Source organism: Amblyraja radiata, chromosome 10, assembly GCF_010909765.2.
Source record: "Amblyraja radiata isolate CabotCenter1 chromosome 10, sAmbRad1.1.pri, whole genome shotgun sequence".
Classification (NCBI taxonomy): Eukaryota; Metazoa; Chordata; class Chondrichthyes; order Rajiformes; family Rajidae; genus Amblyraja; species Amblyraja radiata.
The window spans coordinates 15,104,466-15,125,929 of record NC_045965.1 but is presented as its reverse complement, the minus strand read 5'-3'; the positions used below and the strand labels follow the sequence as shown (position 1 = coordinate 15,125,929).

Below are 21,464 nucleotides of genomic sequence, written 5' to 3'. Positions count from 1 at the left end.
ATATACTGTAGATCCTGCCCTTTGAAAGATCCTCTTTCATAGAAACATAGAAAATAGGTGCAGGAGTAGGCCATTAGGCCCTTCGAGCCTGCACCGCCATTCAATATGATCATGGCTGATCATCCAACTCAGTATCCTATCCCTGCCTTCTCTCCATACCCCCTGATCCCTTTAGCCACAAGGGCCACATCTAACTCCCTCTTAAATATAGCCAATTAACTGGCCTCAACTACCTTCTGTGGCAGAGAATTCCACAGATTCACCACTCTCTGTGTAAAAAATGATTTTCTCATCTCGGTCCTAAAAGACTTCCCTCTTATCCTTAAACTGTGACCCCTAGTTCTGGACTTCCCCAACATCGGGAATAATCTTCCTGCATCTAGCCTGTCCAACCCCTTAAGAATTTTGTAAGTTTCTATAAGATCCCCCCTCAATCTTCTGAATTCCAGCGTGTACAAGCCGAGTCTATCCAGTCTTTCTTCATATGAAAGTCCTGCCATCCCAGGAATCAGTCTGGTGAACCTTCTCTGTACTCCCTCTATGGCAAGAATGTCTTTCCTCAGATTAGGAGACCAAAACTGTACGCAATACTCCAGGTGTGGTCTCACCAAGACCCTGTACAACTGCAGTAGAACTTCCCTGCTCTTATACTCAAATCCTTTTGTATGAATGCTAACATACCATTTGCTTTCTTCACTGCCTGCTGCACCTGCATTCCTACTTTCAATGACTGGTGTACCATGACACCCAGGTCTTGTTGCATCTCCCCTTTTCCTAATCGGCCACCATTCAGATAATAGTCTACTTTCCTGTTTTTGCCACCAAAGTGGATAACCTCACATTTATCCACATTATACTGCATCTGCCATGCATTTGCCCACTCACCCAACCTATCCAAGTCACCTTGCAGCCTCCTAGCATCCTCCTCACAGCTAACACTGCCCCCCAGCTTCGTGTCATCCGCAAACTTGGAGATGTTGCATTCAATTCCCTCATCCAGATCATTAATATATATTGTAAATAGCTGGGGTCCCAGCACTGAGCCTTGCGGTACCCCACTAGTCACTGCCTGCCATTCTGAAAAGGACCCGTTTACTCCCACTCTTTGCTTCCTGTCTGCCAGCCAGTTCTCTATCCACATCAATACTGAACCCCCAATACCATGTGCTTTAAGTTTGTATACTAATCTCTTATGTGGGACCTTGTCAAAGCCTTCTGAAAGTCCAGATATAACACATCCACTGGTTCTCCCTTATCTACTCTACTAGTTACATCCTCGAAAAATTCTATAAGATTCGTCAGACATGATTTACCTTTCATAAATCCATGCTGACTTTGTCCAATGAATTCACCACTTTCCAAATGTGCTGCTATCCCATCTTTAATAACTGACTCCAGAATTTTCCCCACCACTGATGTTAGACTAACTGGTCTGTAATTCCCCGTTTTCTCTCTCCCTCCCTTTTTAAAAAGTGGGGTTACATTAGCTACCCTCCAGTCCTCAGGAACTACTCCAGAATCTACTTTCAAAGTACGCTGAACAAATTCACTGGTCAGTTACTTCACTGATGTTTGAGACAATAATATCCTTTACAAATAGTCTCTCGTGTTTTCCTATACAACATTTTGTATTTTCCAAGTATTATAAATTGGCTCTGAAACACTTTAGAATGCCCTGAGGATTTGGAGTGCTATGAATAAATTCCTTTTTTGTTTGCATACCAAGCTTTATGTTGCAGCAGGATTCCAACCCTATGCTTAACCTACAACCACAAAGGACTGGAAGGTGTAGCAAGATCAAAGAGTGCATGGAGAACGCAGAAGAATGGGCTCCCGCAAGGGTCAGTTCTAGCCCCAACTTTGTTCAACCTTTACACAAATGACCTACCCACCACCAAATCCCGCAAATTCATCTATGCAGATGATATCTGTTTGGCCTTCCAAGCACAAGATTTTGGTACATTGGAACAGGTGCTCAATGAAGACCTTGCTAAACTGGACGAGTATTGCAAAACCTGACGCCTAAAACCAAGCCCAGCAAAAACGGTCTCCAGTGTGTTCCACCTCCATAATGCAGAAGCCACAAGAGAACCAAACATCTATCTGAGCTGGACCAAACTGAAGTATGCCCCCACTCCAACCTACCTCGGAGTGACCCTTGACAGGACCCTATCCTTCAAGGAACATCTCAAAAGAACAGCAGCTAAGGTGAAGTCCAGAAACAATCTCCTCAGTCAGCTTGCTGGCTCAAAGTGGGGGGCAGCAGCCCCCACACTGCACATTTCAGCACTAGCCCTTGCATTTTCTTCAGCCGAATATTGTGCCCGTTTGGTCCAGGTCATCCCACACACACCATGTGGACACCCAATTGAACTCAACAATGAGGATCATCACAGGAACAATCCGCTCAACACCACTCCCCTGGCTCCTTGTCCTATCCAACATAGCTCCTCCACACATCCGGCGAGTAGTCCTCACTCAAAGGATGCTCCAAAAGACCAAAAACTCCCCTCACCTGCCAATTCACATGGACATCTTCAACCCACCCACTGTTCGACTTCCATCTAGACGACCAATTTGGAAGAACCCACCACCAGCTGATTTCACCATCCAATCAGCTTGGAAAAAGGAATGGGAGTCCAAGGACGTCCCAAATAAACATCTGGTGTCAGACCCCACCCTACCGGTCCCTGGCACCAATCTCCCAAGGAAGCAGTGGACGACGCTGAATAGATTCAGGACTGGACATGGCCCCTGCTTGGCCAGCCTTCACAAATGGGGCAGCAGTCCAACCCCACGGTGTGCTTGTGGAGAGCAGCAAACAATGCAACACATCATTGAAGCATGCCCTCAACAAAGACTCAAATGAGGACTTCATACAGCAGATCAAGAGGCAACTGCTTGGCTAAAGGACTTTGCATTCGCTAAATAAATAAATAAAAGCTAACTTTGTCAACAGAAAAATGTCATTTATTTTCCTCATTCAAGAAGTAGAATGGTTACATTTTTCTAGATGAACACATGTCAAATAGGATACACTCAACAGCAACAAAATGTCAGTCATAACAATTTTTTTTTAAATGGTCACTGAAATTCCCAATATCCATTTAAAAATCGTAAGTACAGAGTTTTTTTCACATTCTCTACCCTCATTTTTATATGTTAGGCCATTTCAATTAATTAATCTCCTTTGCTGTAGCTATTAAAGACCAAATTAAAAGTTACTACTTTTAATGGTTCCTGGTACAGTCCTTCAATGATTATTGTGGAAAATGTAAAATTTAGAAAATGTTTAGTGCTTTATCATAATAATGTACGGTGCAAGCAAATTGTTCAAATATCACAGGTTCTATAACATCACCTTCACCTCTACCTCCACCCCTTACTGCCTCATTCTATCCTCAAACTCATGGCTAATTATGCACAATCCTTCAGAAACTCATCGTTAGAATATAAAAGGAAATCAAGATTTGGAACGTAATATCATAATAACACATACAGTGCTCTCTGGTGAACTAACTAAACCTGGTACCAAGATATTAAATATGCCATTGAATGACCCATTTGATGTTATCACAGAATTGTACCTCGCTCACACAAAGATGAAATTAGAAAATCTACTTTGCCTGCTGAGAGTCTCAAACTCAGGTTAATTGTAATTAATAAGCATCTTCCATTTATTTAATCAATTTTACTCAAGCAATACTTAAGTTGGATGTCGAGACAATCCTCGGAGCATTAGAGACAAATTAAAGCAGTTATTAATACGTGTTATATCATCAGGTGTTATAAACTTACAAATCCATCAGGTTTTATTTTTAATATGGACAAAGGTTTGGAATCTGCAATTGTAACTTTAATATCACATGACAGGAAAAATGACAAGCAGTGTGAAGTCATACAGCATCCCATGAGAGGAAGGGATATTGCAACAATATTTTCTAGCTTGGATTGCAAGGAAATGCAAAACCCATAGCACCAAAATCATTTTTCAACCCCTATCTAATGTCAATCAGAGAACCGGTGATCTACTCAAACTAAACAATGTCTCGGCATTACACTTGGTAAGCCTATTAATTCTCAATCTTTAATGAGATTAAATTGTCTTTCGTGAGTTTGAAAGTTTGAAAGAGCTATATAACAAAGGAATTTGGCAGGTAATAGCATAACATTGTCTCTAATTTGTTATAAACTAATGGTAAACTCAATTTCTCTCATAGGTTGTGAAGTCAAGGAATGGGGAAGTCATAATATTGTATTGTATTGTATTGTATTGTATTCAAATTTATTGTCATTGTCTCAGTTAGAGACAACAAAATGAATTTCCCTTACAGGCAGTATCATAAAAAATAAATAAATAATAAAACATATTAAAAATAAAATAGAATTTAAAAAAAAAGCACAATCACTGAAAGTCCACGACACAACATAACACAGTGGCACCAAGGTGAGGAAGGCACCATAGTCCAGCCAGCCTCCCCTCCGTTCTTCCCAGTTGTTCACTCGTGGTCGAGGCCTTCCTAGCACCCGCAGTCGCCGCCCCGGGTGGTGCACTCTTCCAGAATTTAATGAATGTTGCTGGGGCAGTTAAATAGAAGATTCACTTACAAGACCGCAGTGCTTGGTACAACAAAATAGAAAATAGAACAAGTTATTTACCAACAATTTTGATAGAATTAAGAAAAAATGATTTTCTTACTCCTTTGGGAGAATACAGCAAAGTCCAGAAATAAGATATGGTTCCATATATGTAGATATATTGGAGAGAAAAATCAGAGAGCGATAAGACTATAATAATACTGAACTTTAATTAGCTTAAGATATACGTGCATCAGCACAATGTTCATACAAATTTCTACTTGTATTAAATTTATAATCCTATTAAGACATCATAACTGCAGTTCAGTGTCTTCAATTTCCCACGTAATTTCCCTCAGTATTTACACATATTTCAAAGTGGGAATTAAGATATTAGAACAGTTAAAGGTGGTGAATATTGATATATAATTTTTTTGTTGCCAAAGTATACATTCATTCAAGACATCCAATTCGATTGTAAAAAAATATCCCTTCCTGCCCTTCTTGTACCTTCAAGTACAGTCTCTGACACTTTAGTCCCCATCTTCCTCAATGCTTCTCCATCATCATCATCTCACTGGTCAGGTCTTGCCCCCATCGCCTTTCCAACATTCTCCTGCCTATTACAATCAGTCTTTGGAAGGATCCCAATCTGAAATGTCGTCTATCCACTCTCTCCCCAGATGCTGCCTGACCTGCTGAGTTACTCCAGCACTTTGTGTTCTGCTCAAGATTCCAGCATCTGCAGTTCCTTGTGGCTCCATGAAGTTAATTTGTAAATAACTGGCAGTTTTTATTAAAAAAATGCTTTGAAAAATAAAAAGATAGATGGATTATGAAAACTGCAGATGCTGGTAAAATCGAAGGTTGACACAAAATGCTGGAGAAACTCAGCGGGTGAGACAGCATCGATGGAGAGAAGGAATTGGCGACGTTTCGGGTCGAGAACCTTCTTCAGACTGATGTCAGGGGAGGGGATAGGACAATGAAAGAAAGTGGGCGGAGATATGGGACTCGTGGGAGGACTGGGAAGGGGGAGGGGAAGGAGAGAGCAAGGGCTACCTGAGGTTAGCGAAGTCAATGTTCATACCGCTGGGGTGTAAAGTACCCAAGAGAAATATGAGGTGCTGTTCCGCCAATTTGCACTGGGCCTCACTCTGACAATGGAGGAGGCCCAGAACAGAAAGGTCCGATTGGGAATGGGAGGGAGATTTGAAATGCTGAGCCAACGGGAGATTAGGTAGGTTAAGACGGATTGCGCGGTGATGTTCAGCGAAATGATCGCCGAGCCTGCGCTTGGTGTCGCCGATGTAGAGAAGTTGACACTTGGAACAGTAGATGAGGAGCAAGTGAACCTTTGCCTCACCTAGAAAGACTGTTTGGGTCCTTGGATTGGGTCCCTGGTGTACCAAAAACAACCTGGTACTCAATCCATCGAAGACGAAAGAGCTGGTCGTTGACTTCAGGAGGAAGAGGAGAGAGGAACCTGCTCCTTTATACATCAAAGGAGACATGGTGGAGAGAGTCACTGGCTTTAAGTTCCTGCGAATAAACATCTCCCAGGACCTTAAATGGCAAATGAACACCGTCACTCTCGTGAAGAAGTCACATCAGCGGCTGTATTTCCTGAGGTCTCTGCGGAGAGCAAACGTCTCACAGCCGCTGCTGTTGTCCTTCTACCGATGCGCCGTGGAGAGTATCCTCTCCTATGGAATCCTGGTGTGGTTTGCTAGCTGTACTGTGGCTGAGAGGAGGGCGTTGCAGGGAATTATAAAAACTGCGCAGAACATTACAAACGCCCAACTGCCCTCCTTGGATGACATATATAGGGCCCGATGCTTGCGCCGGGCCACAAATATCAAGCAGGACACATCCCACCCTGCCAACCACCTTTTTACTCTATCCTCTGGGAGGCGATTCAGGACTCTGAAGGCTCGCACCGGTAGACTAAAGAATAGTTTCTACCCATGTGCGATAAAAGAGCTAAATTCCAACAGAGAATGCTGGGGAAGCAAAATGTAATTCTAAGAAATGCCGCCAAATTCTTTTAAATTCTTTTAAATTCTTTTAAAACACCTATTTATTTTTACTAATAAGTGTACATATGTGTCAATGGTTGTCGTGTTTGTATTGTTTTTAACCGGAGGAGATGTAATGGAATTTCGTTGCACAGTATTGTGCAATGACAATAAACGTATTCATTCATTCATGGATGGAGTCAAGGGGGAGGTAAAGGGACAGGTGTTGCATCTCCTGCGATTGCAGGAGTAAGTACCTGGGGAGGGGGTGGTTTGGGTGGTAAGGGACAAGTTGACAAGGGAGTTTCGGAGGGAACAGTCTCTGCGGAAAACAGAAAGGGTGGATATGGGAAGATGTGGCCAGTAGTGGGATCCCGTTGAAGGTGGTGAAAATGTTGGAGGATTATATGCTGTATGTGACGGCTGATGGGGTGAAAGGTGAGGACAAGGGGGAGTCTCTCCTTGTTACGAATGGGGGGAGCTGCGGGATATCGAGGAGACCCTAGTGAGAGCCTCATCTATAATGGAAGAGGGGAATCCCCGTTTCCTAAAGAATGAGGACATTTCCGATGCCCTGGCATGGAACACCTCATTCTGGGCGCAGATGCGGCGCAAGGGTTGTTTTAACATGCATTCTTCATCATCCAATTGGCTCAATACTAATTATCAGGAGCCCAAGTCATTAAGGTGATGATTCAACTTCCACTATGGAGTTTGAACATATTATCTCTTCAGTAATTTAGCACAACGCTGTATTTGATCGTTTTCATTCCTCCGTTAAATCATTAAACCAAGATCATGTTTGTAAATTAAAGGAGATGAAAAGAATCCCAGATAATATTCAGTTGCATTGTTCTGATGACATAACCAATATCCAGCCTCAATCATCATTGACAAGACAAAACTTGTATCATTTACTTAATATACCGTTTCAAAATGTGCAAAAACAACTGGTATGCTTACATACAAGAGGAACTGCACTTCAATTCCTTAGATACCTCAAAATTACACTTCCCTTTGGTGAGGAATTAAGTCAACTCCCAAATCTCACAAGGAGGCAATAAAAGTGGGATTCCATTAACTATCGACTTTTCCAATTCATGATCAGAAAGTTAGCAACATAGGACGCACAACATTATATATGTATTGCTCCCTGTATCTGTGGTCTATTTCAAAACTGCCATCCATTATCAACTTTACACCTAAATATACTTCCGTTACAGCTGAAGAAACTTCCATGTTGACCATGCTCAATAAAAGGCAAAAATAATGAAGGTTCAATAACGCATCATACAACACATCATGAAGGATAATGACCCAGGGAGCAAACCAATCTGAGAGTATGTTGAGAAAATGAACAGATCCATTCTGCTGGTTCAATTCATACACAACAGCACGGCTTGAACGATTCCTTCTAAGTTCAAGTTGGGCCTTTGGGGCAATGGTCAAAAATAGGAAGAGCTATGCAAAAATAGGTACATAACACATTGCAATTTTGAAAGTGACACCAATTGCTTTGAGAATGTAGATCTGGGCAATAACAAGAATGTCTGCAACCCTCATTGTTTGACCATAACCATCTATTTTCATCTTATTCCCATCCAGAATAAATCCTAGCCACGCTATATGTAGGAAGCTTAAATAATTTTCTTCTCCCAAAATCAAAACTGACAAACTGCGTGCTGGTTTGTGTATTTTGCAAGTCAGCACCTGTACGATCACCTGATTTGAGACAATCCCCTTGGTAAAAGCAGGAGAGATAAACTAATCAGTATGGCTAATGCTGAGACACACACATCTGTAGTTTTTACTTGTGTACAAAGACTACTTCATTCTGTCACAACTTTATGGTATTGCAGCTGCAAGTTACTGTGAAATCAATGGACAGATGCAGATTATGAGTTGCAATGGAACACATGTGACTGCAGATTTACATTTGTGACAGACACAGTAGCTCATTCCTCAATAACAAAAGCTGAATAAAACGTAGTCGAAAACACCGATGAAAATGTGTCTGTCTAACTAATTAAACATGCCGGTTGGATTGAAGAAGCATTACCATCTTATCAACAAGTTGCTGCAACACCAAGTCTTCCAAAACAATCATAGAAAAAAACACTTTATCCTGCCCCTCCTCTCTTCCCGCTCCCCCCCCCCCCCCCCCCACACCACCACCACCAGTCTGAACAAAGGTCCTGACTCGAAACGTCACCTGGACATGTTCTCGAGAGATGCTGCCTGACCCAACCCGCTGAGTTACTCCAACTAAAATATCAAACAACAGAAGAAAACAAAACACTTGAATCACACATATCCAAAAATCAGGCCCATGCTTGCCACAACAAACTAACTTGATTACATCAGCCAACAAGAGAAGGTCTCATCCGATGACAGTTTAAATTCATCAATGTAAGAAGGCCAACCAAAGTCCCTCCCACAAATCTGAATGACATGCACCATGTACAGACATTATCCAGTCTTTTCTGAGAAATCCCAACTTTATCCTCCAATCATTCAATGTTATATGTTGTCTAGTATTTGTCACCTTCAAACCCATCTTCGTGTAATTTGCCTAGAAAATCAAGATGGGTACAATCAATATGCATCATGCTTCATGTACAGTTGAAGAGGCCCTCAAAAATAATTAAACCTTATTTTGTGCATCTTCAACCTAAGGTTCGTCATCTACCCTTTATAATTATAATATGTTAACATGCCTCCCTGGAGAGATTTTCACATCACTAATTACAATCAATGCCAACATCACCTAGCAATAAAGCCTCAAATAGCATTTTCCTCCTTACCAATAAAAACCAAAATCTGTAGTTATTGAAATCAGCTCAGCGGTTACCAAAGCATGATATTAATCCCAAGACAACTTCCTTGGTCAAAATATAGAGTCTACAATACTCTCAAGAGTATTTTATGTAAAACTGATGGGGCTTTGTTCGTTATTGGATTGTCTCATTAACTTTTTACCCTATCCATCTAACCTATAACATAGAGAATCCTGAATTTAAGCTGCCAATCTCCAACTGAGATTGACATTGGCATCTGAAATGATTTCAATATTTGGTTGCGAACCTCATTATCCTCCCTTTCCAACTTTTTCTTGGAATATTAACTTTGTATCTACACTCCCAATCCTTGTCCCTTATTCCTTCATTCTTCTATACTGTATGGCAGGAGCAGACTTACATCAGAACAAACTGTGTAATATTAATTTCAACCGCTGCAGTGGTTCATAATTCAGTTTGGTAAACTACTCAACTATGGTTTCCCAATGTGATGAAACAAGTGCTTGTATAATCAAATTGTTAGCATCCTACTTGTACCAGGCTACGGCCAAATTCTCCCCACAGAGGCAGTACAGTTAAAAACTGGATAAATAATAAAACAATCAGGCAGGTGCCTTTTGGTGTTAACTATGACTATGAAACATCTCAATTGATAATAAACGGCATTTTCTGGTGACCTATTTTCATAACATAGACCAAAATTTGTAAATAAGATTGCATGAATATCACTAAGCACAAAGGAAAGAGGCTGGTTTGGTGAAAGTAGCAATCTCTGGGTCATTTCCTGAATAAATAAGAAAAAAAGATCATAACCAAAAGACATCAGCAGGAAGCTACAATACACTTCTGGATCACCATAATATGGGGGTTAATTACGGTGTTTAGAAACAATGCGTACCTTGGAAACATTGTGAAAATAATCAAGACCTGTGGGAAATTATTCTGCAAGGCACTAATACCCATTGTATTGTCTAAAAAAGGCAATCATCACACTACTTTTAAGATCCTTTGGTTTTCTCTATCGTGCTTGATTCGGGTTACAAGGGACACTGAAGAACTACAGTTTATATACACAAGCTTTTTTCACTTGCCAACTTCAGATGACCACATGGACATGGAAAAGAGCTGTTCTACAATACAACAGACGCAAACTATGGAATTTTTAAAAATCCCCCCAAAAAACCATACTGATCAAAAATAACATCAGCAATATTTCCATTAGCTCAAGTAATTGAAAAAGATGCAGAGGGACAATCTGCACCACAAGTTGATACACTCCCTACTTTTATATTCATTATATTCACTGACAATGTGACCAGTAACCTACAAATGTCCCTTCATCAAGCCTAAATGTTGTCCAAATGTGGAGTGCAGAAAGACCACAAGCATTTAAAAAATATCATATAAATTCAATTCATTCCCCGTTTACTGCAATGTCTCACGATAATATTCATGAAGTATTATTGTTTAACACGTAGCAGACAACTGAAGAAGGGATACCAACAAAGAGGGGGGGGGGGGGGTTGTATGTGTGCGATAATTAAAGACAGTTGGATATGTTTCTGCCTCGGAGACACGTTTCCTTGGATATTAACTGCTGCTTGCTTACCGTGGTGAGTGAAGATGTTGCAGGCGGCCTCGGCGTTCCTGGCTATTGCTTCCCGTCTCCTACCCCCATGTCCGGGCCTCGCCGTGCCAACCCTACCCCTGCCCGGCTGCCCCGTCTCCCCGCTCGCACCAACGAGAGCGGTGCCGCCGACGCGGCCCTGCTGCTGCCCCATCCCCGGCCTCTCCACGAGCGTCCGCCCCGAATCCTTCTCCTAGCGAGTCGTTTCCTTTACATCCTCTCCCGGTGTCTTCCCTTGCTAGGCTGCGGGGTTATTGTGTTGCTGTTGGCCCGACACGACCCGGCCCCCTCTCCCGTTGCGGCTTCACAGGTAGCGTGGCGACCGGCTGCCGGGCCCCTGCCCCCCGGCGGAGGGGCGAGATGGTGGCGGCTTCTTGTCCCGTCCACACAAATACAAAGCGGCGGCGGCAGCAGCAGCCCCGGGTAGAGAACTGGGAGGGAGCCCAGTCACTGTCCACACAACAGCCTCCTGCTCCTGTCCCAGCTCCAGCTCCAGCACCGCATCCGCCCCCGTCCCGCAGTCCCACTGCAACAGCCTTGCCCCGAGCCACAACGAGGCGCTCTCCCCACGGTCCTCCCAGATGGTCCTCCCAGCTGCTCCTCCGTCCCTGGTCCGAGCTCCTTGATCCTCCGAGCAGTCAGTTCCAGTCGTTCCTTCATCAACAGTGGTTTATTGGTAGGAATCAATATTTAAAACAAGATTTCCCCCCCCCCCCCCCCGTCCGGTTAGGCAGCGCCTGTGGAGAGAGAGCAGACTGAATGATCCGATCGACAACTTCAACAGAACTTTGAAGAAGGGTTTCGACCCGAAACGTTGCCTATTTCCTACGCTCCATAGATGCTGCCTCACCCGCTGTGTTTCTCCAGCATTTTTGTCTACCTTCGATTTTCCAGCATCTGCAGTTCCTTCTTAAACAAGTACTTTCATCTTTTTTTTAAAAAAAATGCTACCCTTTCACATAGAGAGGCTAACTAGCCTGTCGTGTCTTTTTAGCATTTTCTGTTTCTGCTTTCAAGGGTTTATATCAATTAATCTAAAAATATAAATGTCATTTCTGACTTTGAATGTACAAAGTGCTTTTCAGAGATTATATAACCATATTCCAAAATCCATGGCCTGAATTATATTGCACTTTCTAATTGAACTATTGCTCAAATTTGGTACATATCTCTCTAAACCATTCCTATCAATGTACAATCTATCTATCTTCTATCTATTATACTAAAACTCTCATCTTGTTTGTTTCTATGTGTGTGTGTGTGTGTGCCTGTCTGTGATCTCTGATTCGGTGATGTCGTCAAATTACGCCAAAACGGCACATGATAGTGCTCCAATTTTTGTACCACCTTACTCACAATCGTCATGTGGTGGGTTGTATCAGGTTTCGTTCGGATTGATGTTATAATTTCACAAGTCATTCACATTTTTTAATTTACAAAGCCCAATTTGAGAAAAAAAATCTTCCCTCTGCACTGGCACTTACAGCTATGATGTCACAATGGGATTGTAGCCCTGCTCGCTACAATGTTGCTATCCCTAGACTGAGTCCTGCCAGTGCAATTGCAAGCTACAATGTTTCAATCCCTTTATTCTATATTCCTGGCAGCAAGGATTTTTTTAAAGTTTAATGAGGGAGGGTGCATTTTTTTCTATATTCCTGGCAGCAAGGATTAAAAAAAAAGTTTAATGAGGGAGGGTGAATAAGGGGAAATGAGCCGCCCCTGCGCAGTTGGGGGCTATGGGTGAGTGCTGGAATATTGTGTTGGGGGACCAGGCCTCTCATGTGACAGGGACCCACTTGGTCTAGTACATGACTAAAACTCTCATCTTCTGTGAGTTTGTGTGTTTGTTTGCCAGCTTTTCATGACCTGAACTACACCGAAACAGTACACGATAGCACTATAATTTTGCACCACCTTCCTCACAATTGTCTTGTGGTATAGTGTATCAAGTTTCGTTCAAATTGATGTTATATTTTACAAGTTATTCACATTTTTGAGAAAGTTTGGGAAAGAATCACTTGAACATCGCAGTGTCAATTTGGCAGTTAGCAACTGATGTTACTATGGGATCTCATTTACATAAACTGCCCGTCAACAGTACTCCATCCGACAATGAAATCACAATGGGATCTCATTTACAGAAACTGCCCATTATCAACAGTGTTCCACCCAGTGCATTGAGAGATTTGTTACATGGTTGTAAGGAGAGGGAGGGGAATGTTATTTAAATGTTGTGTTTAGTGGAGGAGTGCAATGGGGACAGGTGCGGAGAGGGGAGAGAAGAGGAAGGGTGAAGAGGAAGGGGCCAGGGAAGAAGCAGTGTTCCACCCAGTACATTGAGAGATTTGTTACTTTGTTGTAAGGAGAGGGAGGGAGTGGGGAGGAGGAGAAATGTTATTTAAATGTGTTTAGCGGGGGAGCTCGATAGGGGAGAGGTAAGGAATGGGGAGAGATGAGGGAGGGTGAAGTGGAGGGGGAGGGAGTGTTGGGGGATGGCAAATGAGCCGTGCCTGGGCAGTTGGGGGCCATGAATGAGTGGTGAAATATTGTGTTCGGGGAATGGGTGAGTGGTGGAATATTGCATTGGGGGAATGGGGCCCAACGGGTCCCACTTGGTCTAGTATATTACTAAAACTCTCATCTTGTTTGGATGTCTATCTGTGAGCGTGTGAGTGAGATCGTGAAATTACACCAAGACGGTACACGAAAGCGCTACAATTTTTGCACCACCTTACTTACAATTGTTCTGTGGTGTATTTTCAATGAGTTTCGTTCAGATTGATGTTATATTTTACAAGTTAGCACATTTTAAAGTTTATAAAACCCCACTTTGAGAAAGATTTTTTCCAATCTGCACTGGCAGTTACCAGCCACAATGTCACAATGGGATTGCAGCCCTGCCCGCTACAATGTTGCTATCCCAGTACACCGAGTCCTTTAGCAAGTGCAATTGCATTTTTTTTTAAATTTACAATGAGGGAGGGTGAATAAGGGGAAATGAGCCGGCCTGCACAGTTGGGGGCAATGGCTGAGTGGTGGAATATTGTGTTGGGGAACGGATTGTGTTGAGGTACCAGGCCTCCCGTGGGGGGCGATGGTTGAGTGGTCGATTATTGCATTGGGGGAACGGGTTACTTTAGGGGACCAGGCCTCCCGTGTGACAGGGACCCAATGGGTTCTACTTGGTCTAGTTTATATATCATTATCATATCTTATCTCTATAATTATAAAACTCTGATCTTGGATGTGTGTGGGTGTATAATCACATCTGCTCAAAAAAACGACGCTCTAACGGTAACATTTTTACATATTTTGGTCAAGATTTATCCCGTGGACTCTGAATGTCTTACCCGAAAAATTCATGCTTTATTTCTCGTGTTATTAATCAAAATGTTCAAGAATCTGAATTAACTTTGAAAATAAAACCGAGCGGCTTTGGCTGATGATGTCACAGTGGCTCTGTGTGCTGCCCTCGCTCAGTTCCACGCCCGACCGCAGCCTTGCTCGGGCCCGGCACCTGTTGGAGAAGCTGCTACCGCAGGCCGAGCCTGGCTTGATGCCCACCCGCCACCTCACTCGGGATCCTTGGGTCGCCGCCCGCGGACTCCCTCAAGTCCACGTCCGCCTGCAGCCTCCCTCGGGTCGACGATTGCCCGCCACCTCACTCGGAGTCCACGGGTCGACAGACGCCTGCCCGTGGCCACGCTCGGGTCCGGCTCCTGGTGGGGAGGCTGCTGTTCTACGACCTGGCTAAGTGCTGCCTCTACCCCCTCTCCCTTCCTCTCTGCCCCCTCCATCTCCACCTCCTGTTCCCTCTCTACCCTCCCTCCCTCTCTGCCCCCTCCCTCTCTGCCCCCCCTCCCTCTCTGCCACCCCCTCCCTCTCTGCCACCCCCTCCCTCTCTGCCACCCCCTCCCTCTCTGCCCCCCCCTCCCTCTCTGCCCCCTCCCTCTCTGCCCCCCCTCTGCCCTCTCTGCACCCCCTCCCACTCTGCCCAGCCTCTGCCCACTCTGCCCAGCCTCTGCCCACTCTCTGCCCTCTCTGTGCCCCCCTCCCTCTCATCCCCCCACCCTCTCATTCCCCCTCCCTCACTTCCCCCCCTCCCTCTCTGCCCCCCCTTCCTCTCTGCCCCCCTCCCTCTCTGCCCTCTCTGTACCCCCTTCCTCTCTGCCCCCCCCTCCCTCTCTGCCCCCCGCCTCTCTGCCCCCCCCCTGCCTCTCTGCCTCCCCTCCCTCTATGCCCCCCCTCCATCTCTGCCCCCCCCCTTCCATCTCTGCCCCCTCCCTCTATGCCCCCCTCCCTCTCTGCCCCCCTCCCTCTCTGTGCCCCCTCCCTCTCTGCCCCCCTCCCTCTCTGTCCCTCCCTCCTCTCCTCCCGTCCTCCTCTTCCCCCGGTCCTCCTCTCTCTCTCCCCCCCCCCCCCCCTGCTCCCCATTGGTCTATTAACTATTAAAAGTACTGATCTTTTATGTGAATGTATTTATTTGTGTGTGTATTTATTTGTGTATGATCACATCTTGAAAAAATGACGCCCCAACAGTAAAACATTTACATATTTTGATAGATTTACCTCCTGGAGTCCAAAATCACCTTATCTGAAAATTTGAGCTATATTTCTCGAGTTATTAATGAAAATGTTCACAAATTTGAAATAACTTAGAAAATAAACGAGATGGTCTCGCTGATGACATCACAATGGGTCTGCTGCGTGCGGCCTGCTGCGCTGTGTTTCACGTGCTGCGAGTGACATCCCCCATCCATTGAACTCACAGTCCTTTGGTTGACACCCGCTCCCCCCCCCCCGCTGCTACCCGCTCCCCCCCCCGCTGCTACCCGCTCCCCCCCCCGCTGCTACCCGCTCCCCCCCCGCTGCTACCCGCTCCTCCCCCGCTCCCCCCTGCTTATGCCCACTGCTACCCGCTCCCCTCCTCTCTCCCCCTCCTCTCTCCCCCTCCTCTCTCCCCCTCCTCCTCCCTCTCTCCCTCTCTCCCCCTCCTCTCTCCCCCTCCTCTCTCCCCCTCCTCCTCTCCCCTCCCCTCCTCTCCTCCCTCCTCTCCCCCCCTCTCCACCCCCCCTCTCCCCCCCCCTTCCTCCCCCCCTCCCTCTCTCTCTTTCTCTGCCCCCTTCTCTCTGCCCCTCTCTCTCTGTCTCTGCCCCCTCTCTCTCTGCCCTTTCTCTCTCTACCCTCCCCCCCCTCCCGCTAGACGCGCCTGCGAGTTGGGGGCTTTGCGTCAGTGGATAGGGCGGGCATTGGGTAAAAGGAGCCAATGAATAATAATATAGTATCAAGGGGGGTGGTTAGTGTGCATGTGGGGGGGTGGTTAGTGTGCATGTGGGGGGGTGGGGTGGTTAGCGTGTGTGTATGTGGGGGTGGGGGGGTGGTTAGTGTGTGTGTGTCTATTTGTGTATAATTACATCTTCTCGAAAAAATGGCATGCTGGCGGTAAGTTTTTTCCCTTGGAGTCCAAAATCGGCATATGAAAAATTAATGTTTTATTTCTCGTTATTAATGAAAATGTTCAAAAATCTGAAAAAACGTTGAAAGAAAAGTCTGTCTTTCGCTGATGATGTCACAATGGGTCTGCATGCCTGCTGTTCTTGCCGCGCTGCGAGTAATGTCACCCCCTGACCACTCCCCCCTGTACTCGGGCCATGGACTGAAGACTGCATGGCCCAACTTGTGGTCCTTTGGTCGACGCTCGCTCGCCGCCTAGCTGCCTCGCTCGGGGTCCTTGGGGCTGCGCATGGTGGGGAGGTTGTTGCCGCGGGCCGAGCCCGGCGACTGGACGTGGGCTGGAACAGAGCCTGGAGCTGGAGTGAGGGACTATTGCATTCGGGAACCAGCCCTCCCCTGTGACGCCACGCGCCCGCCCAACCCCTCAAATTCTATCCCCCTCCCTCTCTGCCCCCCCCCCCCCGCCCCCTCTGCCCCCTCCCTCACTCTGCCCTCTATCTGCCCCTCTACCTGCCCTCTCTCTGCCTCTCCCTCCTCTCTGCCTCTGTCTCTGCCCTCTCTCTGTCTCTGCCCTTTCTCTGCCTCTGTCTCTGCCTCTGCCCCCTCTCTGTCCCTGCCCCATCTCTGTCCCTGCCCTTTCTCTGCCCTCTCTCTGCCGCTGCCCTCTCTCTGCCTCTGGCCTTTCTCTGCCCTCTCTCTGCCTCTGCCCCCTCTCTGCCTCTGCCCCCTCTCTGCCTCTGCCCCCTCTCTGCCTCTGCCTCTCTGCCTCTGCCCCCTCTCTGTCCCTCCCTGTCCCTGCCCCCTCCCTGCCTCTGCCCCCTCTCTGCCTCTGCCCCTTCCCCCTGAAATTATGCCAAAATGGTACACGATAGCGCTCCAATTATTGCACCGCCTTACTCACAATTGTCCTGTGGTGTGTTTTCAGCAAGTTTTGTTCAGATTTATGTTATATTTCACGTTATTTTCATTTTAAACCTAAAAAAAATAAAACAGCGCCCCCACTTGCCCCACCCCTCCTGTCTTTACTTGACTGGCTTCAAATGGACACCGCACCGGTTCTTAGTGCGGCCTTTCCACAATTTTCAGACCGCCATCTTTTTTCCTCGCTTAACAACAGCTTTACCTATTTTAATTTCTACCTCCACCCCCCGGCCATGGGCTGGGATTGCAGCCGGTGTGGGGACCGGGGACCGGGATAGGGTAGGTCCTGGAAGACACTGTACCTGGTACACTCGGCCTCTCCCTCCCCATCCACCGGCTCCAGGATGCTCATGACATGATGGCTCCACGACATCATTGGCCTCCTGCTGGAGAAAATGAGACTGGCGGTAGTTTTACCTGGGGAGGTGAGGAGGGAGAGTGAGGTAATTGAGGGAGAGGAGGGGTTAGGGAGGGAGAGGGAGGGGAAAGTGGGGGAGGGTGGGGGAGGCGGGGGGAAACTGGGAGAGGAGGTGTCGGGCTTATGGAGTGAGGGAGGGAGTGACTGAGGGTGGGGAAATGAGAGGAAGTGAGAGGTGAGGGAGGGAGTGGGGGAGGGGAGAAGGACAGTGGAAAGAAGAGGGAGGGTCAAGAGGAGTGGGATGGAGTGCTGGGGGTTGAGGGGGAATGGAGGAGAATAGGAGTAAGAAGAGGAATGGTGATGAAATGGAAATATTAAATGCAAAGTTATTAACTTTAACATAACTTCTGCCGTTAGTACGGGCCCGTCAGCCGATCATGCACAGTTGGGGGCTATGGCTCAGTGGTGGAAACAGGCTTCCCGTGTGACAGAGATCCAACGGGTCTCACAACAAGTTTTGTTCAGATTGATGTTATATTTTACAAGTTATTCACATTTTTAAGTTTACAAAACCCTACTTTGAGAAAGATTTCTTCCAATCTGCACTGGCAGTTACCAGCTTGTAGCCCTACGCACTAAAATGTTGCTATTCCCAGTACACTGAGTCCTTTAGCAACTGCAATTGCATTTTTAAAAAGTTTACAATGAGGGAGGGTGAACAAGCGGAAATGAGCCAGCCTGCACATTTGGGGGCTATGGCTGAGTGGTGGAATATTGCATTGGGGAACGGATTGTGTTGGGGGGGATGGGTGAGTGGTGGAATATTGCATTGGGGAATGGGTTGCGTTGGGGGACCAGGCCTCCCTTGGGGGCAATGGGTGAGTGGTCGAATATTGCGTTGGGGGAACGGGTTGCGTTGGGCGACCAGGCCTCCTATGTGACAGGAACCCAACGGATCCCACTTGGTCTAGTATCTATCTGTGTCTGTATGTCTGTCTGTGCTCTCATCTTGACCACTGCGTTGTTTTTAAATTTGCGAAAAAACGGTACTCTTTAACACTAGGATTTTTCGCCACCTTACTCAACATTCTCTTCTGCTCCACGGCACCAAGTTTTGTTCCGATCGGTGGAAGATTACAAAAGTTATGAAGGTTTTAAAAATCGTGAGATCTTCTTGCCTGTCAGTCACTATGAAAGTAACGCCCCTTGCGGCACCCGCTGGAGAATAAAACCCTGGAGACGGGGCTGAGTCTGTGAGCCCGTCCAGAAGCCGCCCGACCAGAAGCCGCCAAGAATAAAGCTGAAGCAGCGGAGTGTGAGCTGGGGCTGTGAGCGCGACAGGCACTGGGGATGGGAGCAGCTGAGTGAGTCCAGAGTCGGGTTCTGGAGCCAGGAATGCAGTTGGACCTGGGGCCGGGAACCGGTGAGCCCAAACACCCACCTCCCCTCTCCTACATCCACCCCATCCCCTACAGCACCATCCCCTTCACCACCCCCCTCTCCTTCACCACCCCTTCCCCTACACCCTCCTCCTCTACACCCCCACACCCCCCTTCACCCACACACCCTCCCCCACAAGCCCCTGTCCCACATGCCCCTACCCCAACCTCCCCCCCCTCCCCAAACCCCCGTCCCAGACACAACCCTCCCCCACAACACCCCTCCCACACACCCCCTCTCCCACGCACCCCCTTCCCCCACGCACCCCCACCCCCCACCCCCCATCTCCCACACACCTCTGCCTCCCCCATTACAAAATCCAGTTTGAGAAAGAATGACTTGAACCTTGCAGTGGCACTTGCTGGCAGTTACAGCTATGACATCACAATGGGATCTCATTTGCAACAATGTTGCAATCACATAACGGGGAGTCCTGGCAGAGGGAGGCTGAATAGGAGGGAGAGGGAGTGCTGGAGAAGTGGAATTGTGATTTTTTTTAAAGTCCTGACAGCAAGTGCATGCATTTTTTAAAAGTTTAAAAAGAGGGAGGATGAAGAGGAGGGGGAGGGAGATGAGCATAAATGAGCAACCCCTGCACAGTTTGGGGGCTATGGGTGAGTGGTGGAATATTGCATTGGGGGAACGGGTTGCATTGGGGGAATGGGTGAGTGGTGGAATATAGCGTTGGGGGAACGGATTGTGTTGGGAAACCAGACCCCCTGTGTGCAGGGACCAACGGGTCCCACTTGTATATTACTAAAACTCATCTTGTTTGTGATTCTATGTGCGTGCGTGATCCTGGAACTACGTCAAAACGGTACACGATAACGCTATAATTTTTGGACCACCTTACTCATTGTATTGTGGTGTGTTTTTTTAGTCAAGTTTCGTTCAAATTGATGATATATTTTACAAGTTATTCATCTTTTTAACTTTACAAAATCTAGTTTGAGAAAGATTCACTTGAACTTGCAGTTGCAGTGGCAGTAAGCAGCTATGTCATCACAATGGGATATCGTGAGCAGTGCTCCACCCGACAATGTCATCACAATGGGATCTAATTTACATAAACTGCCCATGAACAGTGTTCTACCCAATGCAATGATAGATTTGTTACATTGTTGTAAGGACAGGGAAGGAATGGGGCAGGGGAGGAGGAGAAATGTTATTGAAACATTGTGTTTAGTGGGGGAGTGCAATAGGGGAGAGATGAGGAGTGGGGGAGCAGGGAGAGGAGGGGGGTAGGGAGGGGAGGGGTTATGGAGGGAGGTAGTGACTGTGTGTAGGGGAAAGGAGAGGGAGGGAGAGGTGTGGGAGATGGGGAGGAGGAGAGGGTAGAGAAGAGGCAGGGTGAAGATGTGGGGGAGGGAGTGTATGAGCCGTGCCTGCGCAGTTGGGGGCTATGGGTGAGTGGTGGAATATTGCGTTGGGAGAACGGGTTGCGTTGGGGGAACGGGTGAGTGGTGGGAATGGGTGAGTGGTGGAAACGGTTTGCGTTGGGGGAACGGGTGAGTGGTGGAAAAGGGTTGCGTTGGGGGAATGGGTGACTGGTAGAAAATTGCGTTGGGAGAACGGGGCCCAACAGGGCCTAATTGGTTTAGTGTCTACGAAATGGTTTTATTGTACCTGCTTCAGTTAACCCCTCTGGCAGCTAGTTCGATATACAATGAAAAAGTTGCCCCTCAGGTTCTTATTAATGTTTTCCCCTCTACAACCAGAGAGCAGTGCTAAACTACTATCTACCTCTTTGATGACCCTCGGACTACCTTTGATCGAACTTGCTGGCTTTACCTTGCACTAAATATTATTTCCTTATCATGTATCTATACACAAAATGGATCAATTGTATTAATGTATTGTCTGTGCCATAGGTGGCACTATTTATATACATAGTATATGCACGCAAAGAATCTCACTGTGCCTCGTCAAATGACAAAGTATTCCTATTCCTATTCTTTCTGCTGACTGGTTAGCAAGCAACAAAAAGCTTTTCACTGTACCTTGGGACACGTGACAATAAACTAAACTGAACCCTTGATTATACATACCCTGCGGAAAAAAACTAATCCTATCAATTCCCCTCAGGATTTTAAACACCTCTATAAGATCACCCCTTACCCAACTGTGCACAAAGGATATGGCTGCGATTTCAAGTAAACGCAACATGTTAAAGGTCTCTAGTATGAAACTTTCATTTGCAAGACATGTTTTTGGTTTGTGTACACATGTCTTAAGAAATGCATGTACAGGGAAAGACAATGAAATGA

The 21,464-nt window shown here is 46.4% G+C and overlaps 1 protein-coding gene across 4 annotated transcripts in view; it reads right to left on the bottom strand.

Annotated features, from left to right (window-relative positions):
• The window catches only part of abl2 (ABL proto-oncogene 2, non-receptor tyrosine kinase), a 94,383-nt gene extending 82,798 nt beyond the window's left edge, over positions 1–11,585 (bottom strand). For 3 of the 4 annotated variants that reach the window (XM_033028147.1, XM_033028149.1, XM_033028150.1), the window contains exon 1: positions 11,004–11,585. In XM_033028147.1, the coding sequence (XP_032884038.1) occupies positions 11,004–11,175 (172 nt within the window). In that variant the 5' untranslated portion in view covers positions 11,176–11,585. The remainder of the gene's footprint in view (positions 1–11,003) is intronic. The other variant, XM_033028151.1, reaches the window with a different exon arrangement.
• Positions 11,586–21,464: the final 9,879 nt, after the last annotated feature.